The sequence below is a fragment of the Egretta garzetta genome, unplaced genomic scaffold, assembly GCF_000687185.1.
Source record: "Egretta garzetta isolate BGI_Z169 unplaced genomic scaffold, ASM68718v1 scaffold130, whole genome shotgun sequence".
Taxonomy (NCBI): Eukaryota; Metazoa; Chordata; class Aves; order Pelecaniformes; family Ardeidae; genus Egretta; species Egretta garzetta.
The window spans coordinates 97612-102597 of NW_009258284.1; the positions used below are offsets into that span (position 1 = coordinate 97612).

At 41.3% G+C, this 4986-nt stretch overlaps 1 protein-coding gene across 1 annotated transcript in view; it reads right to left on the reverse strand.

Moving 5' to 3' along the window:
* The window catches only part of CNIH3 (cornichon family AMPA receptor auxiliary protein 3), a 32399-nt gene extending 30549 nt beyond the window's left edge, over positions 1-1850 (reverse strand). Inside the window, exon 1 of the mRNA XM_009636865.1 lies at positions 1755-1850. Coding sequence (XP_009635160.1) covers positions 1755-1850 — 96 coding nt within the window. The remainder of the gene's footprint in view (positions 1-1754) is intronic.
* Positions 1851-4986: the final 3136 nt, after the last annotated feature.

Sequence of the window (4986 nt, forward strand, 5' to 3'; positions counted from 1 at the left end):
TTCCTGCTACACCTGCAAGAAACAGACTGAGGTCTGGTATCAAGCACACAGGATTGTAGGAAAGTTCCTTCAGTAAAAGTTTCAGTGTCTGTCAGGATGGAGGCTGACAGAAATAAATCTTCAACTCTTAGTATGTTATTTCATAAAAGTGCCATAATAGTTTATATTTTGTTAAATCCTCAAGAACAGAAATCCAGTGGTGACATAAAGATACCTATTTTAATTTATGAAAAAGCAGATTCCTATTTCTCAGTCACAGTGAAAAGCTTGAAAATGTAACATTAGGCAGGCTCACAAGTAGAAGCAATATAAAGAAACTCCCAGAGTGAGCATGTTTTTGTGGTTTTTTTTTTTTTTTTAATGTCACAATGCTGTGTGTCCTAATTCTAAAATTGCAAATGAGAAATAATGAAAACACAGCTGTAGCTTCTTAAGACTGGTGGTTGCCCACAATACACTAGGTGAGTGTGCAATAAATTATACTGTATTGCTGAAAATAAGGCTGGGTTGTGCTGCAGTGTGGTCTACGTAATTAATTAGGAAACATTTTCCTCTTTCAATTATAACTAGCCTCAGGTAACAGTTTAATGCCCTAGGGCACGTGCGACTGGTGTTGCCATTTTTCCCTATAAAAACCAAATAACTAACTACTTGCCTCCATTAAGTATTTCACAATGCTTTCACAGGAGATGCGGTGTTCTGGCCATACTCTAGAGAAACAATCTTCTGCCCATTTATGTTTCAGCTGGATGCAGTACAGCTACCTGCTTCCCATACATCAGCTAATGGGAGCTGATGAATGCTTCGGGACAGCACCCGGGTATGCTCAAGGTCTGTTTCACCTCCAGAATTGCCACACTTATCAGTGACTTGACAGAGTAGCTCATTTGGAGGCAAACAATGTAATAGATCCCAGTCAGGGCACTTCACCGTATGAATTGCCATCATTTCACCTTTGTAAATGAATGTATTTTATAAATCGTTCTGTATCTTTTAGTTATCCAATCTAATTGGATCCAGGGTGGCAATTAAGACTACAATACATACAAACATGTGGACATCAGCAACCCCATCTCTCCAAAGGCCACACAATAAATAAAGCGTTCCAAAGAAAAATGACTAGCCTCTAGTCACAGAGCTAAACAGATAGCTAAGCACATAGCATTTTGGAAACGTGTGCCAGGGACTGATGTTACACTGAGGAGAAATTTACTTCTATTAGTAAATATTAATCTTGTACATAGCTTCATAGAAAGAGAATAAGGCCATTTGATATTTATTTAAGAACTCCAAGAAAAAAAAAAACAAGTTTCTGTTGATTTGCAAAGCTATATCAGGAAAAAAAAAAAAAGCATCATGTTTAGCAATGATTTTTATCATTACTGCAGAAAGGAGCCAGAGATTGAATGGGCAACAGATATTGAACTATCTTCTGACTTAGGGAATCTTCCCCATGATTCCACATTACAAAACACTGCAGGAAGTTTCTTCTGCCACTGCCCTAGCCATGCTTTCTTCTGTTGATAGAAGTGTACTTGTGGGTGTTATCCACCTAATAAAACTAAAGGTTTATAAAAATACTGGTTGCATTCTCTGGTGATTCACACCATCTGCAAATCTCGTAACTCCAAGTGTAAGTCAGCAAGGAGTTTGCCCCAGTTTAAACACATACTGAACAGATGAGATTGTGATGACAACGTATGTTTCAGTACAGCTACAATTACAATGATATTTATAAAATTTGTTTTCATTACCTGTACTCTCTTGTGCTCATCTCCCCAGACAATAACAGCTTCTGTAATAATGAAGTATTCATGTAAGATTGAACCTGAACTTTGTTTTCTTCCCATGCTTATGCACCCATCAAATTGAAAATTTCACCTATTAATGGTAGGAATGAATTATGATCTCTCATTTTTAGGGAAGATACTTTTTTTTTTAAAAATCACTGAGCTCTTACAGAAATATATTTTAATTGAGACTGTGATGTTTTAGGGTGGCAGTAGAGTTGATGTGGGTGTGAATTCAGTGACAGCAAAGAAGTTGAATATTATTGCTTATTGGCATCTCAGAAAAGTTAAGATAAAATAGAACTTGATGATAACCACACTAACTGCAGAACAGAACAGTAACACTTAACATATGTTTCCTTGCCACCACCCTGTCAATGCACCACAATCCCATCTTGAAGAAACTGTCTTTAATGGTTCATTTAAACAATTTGTCTACCCCTCCACTCTCATACACAGCACCCACACCAGCAGTTCATAGACTGTCTGCAAGTCAGCACATGGACAGAAGGTGGACAGGTTTAGGAGCATGCTGTGCTCCTAAACGTCATGCCTGCCCATCAGCTGCTGTATAGACATATTTACTGCAGTTGGGAAAGAGCATTAAACATTCATCATGTTTGAACCATGTTGATGCAAGCTGGGTGAGTTAGTTTGTTGAGCAGAAGCAGACAAAATGTGTGAGACAGTCAGTTAGGCAAGAATGTAGAAGGACCTGAAATGTCACTGTCTTGACGTGATGGAGTACAGGGAGCCCATAGAGAGATGCAGAGAATGGTGACATTGACAAAAGGAGCTTAGCTATGTTATCCACTTGGCAGAAAGCCATGTCCTCTGCGCTCGCCAGAATGGATGTGGCAACCCACAAAAACATGCAGCCACCCAGGTCTCAGGCTGCAGGGAGTGCCAGAGCCTTTCACTGGTAATGGGTGGCAGTAGTGAGAACAGCCATGTGAGGAGTGACCAGCTGGACGATCTGCTCAGCCTGGTGGCAGAGCTACAAGAGGAAATAGAAAGCTTAAGGAACATCAGGGAGTCTGAGAAAGAGAGAGACTGGTGGAACCATGCCCTGCCGCCCTTGAGGCAGAAAGGGGAACAGCTACCAGAAAAAATCCAAGATCAATGGGATCCTGTATCCTCCCCCTGCCAGGCTGAAGACAGTAGCTTAAAGGAGTGAAAGGAGATAAGTCCACGCTTGGGGTAGCAGACAAACGCCCTCCTTGCCCACCTCGCCTTCCCAGGTGCCTCTTTACCACAGGTATGAGGCTCTGGATGTGGAAGGCCAGTCAATGGATGATGTGGATGGTGGTCCATCTACACCAGAGATGTTGCCAGGATTAAAAAGGCCTACACCCCATATCATGACCACCTCCAGAAGGAAGAAAAGATGGGTTATAGTTGTAGGAGACCCCCTTCTGAGGGGAACAGAGGGCCCAATATGCCAGATAGGCTCTCCTCTTAGGGAAGTCTGCTGCCTCCCTGGGGCCTGGATTAAGGACAGTGCTAGGAACCTTCCTAGCCCTAGGACTATTACCCATTACTGCTCTTCCATGTGGGCGGCAATGAAGCTGCAACGTGTAGTCCAAGGGCAATCCAAAGAGACTTCAGGGCCTTGGGACGGTTGGTAAGGGAATCTGGAGCACAGGTTATGTTTTCTTCTCTCCTTCCAGTTGCAGGCAGCAACACTGGAAGAAACAGACACATCCAGTCCATTAAGACACAGCTCCATGTCACCACCTCAATTTGGGGTTTTTCAGTAATGGGATCACCTACACAGCACCAGGCTTGCTGGCATCAGATGGGATTCACCTTTCTTAAAGGGGGAAGAGGGTTTTTGCTCACAAGCTAGCAGGGCTCATTGACAGAGCTTTAAACTACACTTGAAGAGGCAGGGGGATAGTATCAGGCTTGCGCGTGACAAGCTTTCTATGAAAGTGACAGACTGAGAGAACAATTTTTGCTACTCCATTCTTATAATGACATGAAATTAATCTGAACAAGAAATTTAGCTATGTGCTTGGTGAACATTTGTTCAAGATGCTTGTTCCTCTTTCTAGTTCGTTAAACTGATCTGCTTCATGCTACCAAGCAACGTAAACACAGCAAGAAAAATCATTCCCCCTCCATAAGGGTTCCTCTGAGTCAACACCTCCACTGTAATCACCAGTGAGAACTCTCATTTGAGCATAAGTGGCTGTTGGTCACAATACTTTCAATATTCTTGCAATACTCTATAAATCATGAAGTGTTAACTGTAAAATAATTATTAATGTTATAGTCTCTGATACAGCCCAGAGACCGCACACAACACATCAAGTAATGTAGATGCGAGATTTAAACTGCTTTTTAAGTTCTGCCTTTCTCCCCCTCACCAGGACCATTTTTTGTTAACTTCAGCACACACAGCATCACAGATGACTGAAAACAGGTCTGAATCAACCTGACAATCTTCTTCTAAGAACACCATAAAGAGCTGACTGTAGGCTAGGAGAAAAAAAATGAAACCAAATCACTGGGATTCTGCCTGTGATACTAACAAATCCTGTTATATGCTACTAAACTATACATGAGTACACCAGAGAGCAATGTGGCCGGCTTTGGTTCATTAGTGCAGGAAAAGGATGGAATGAAGGTTGTGCTATGACAGGAAATATCTTTTTTTTACTTGCCAGTGCTTGAGTGTATCATTCATTATTTGTTTTTACTAACCATTACTAAGCATATGATGGGCTGGCATTTTTAAGGCCCTGAAACCAAGAGCTGTCTGCTCAGAGGAAATGGTGTTCAGCTCTCATTTCACATTGTATTGTAATAAATCAATGTCTTCCTACAGCATCTTGATTGCCACTGAGCTGCACAGCACAGCTTTCACAGCCTCTGAAGGCAGAAAAGACAGAACTTAACTTATACTGCAAAAAACACAGTCTACTGTTGCACTCTATCATCTACCTGCAGCCCCTCAAAAAAGGGAATCAAATAAAAACATGAAGGTACAGTGATGGGAAAACATCCAGAATATGTGCATTTGTGCTTTATAAACATTCTGTAATTATTACATAAATAGAAAATTAACTTCATGGAAAGCATGCAGGCTCAGTTAAGAATATGCACAAAGCTTTTAGACCTGCATTTCTTTGTAGCAGAGGGGTTATCAGCTGATTCACTTTTTAAAACACCTGGAGCTGGGTAGACACGC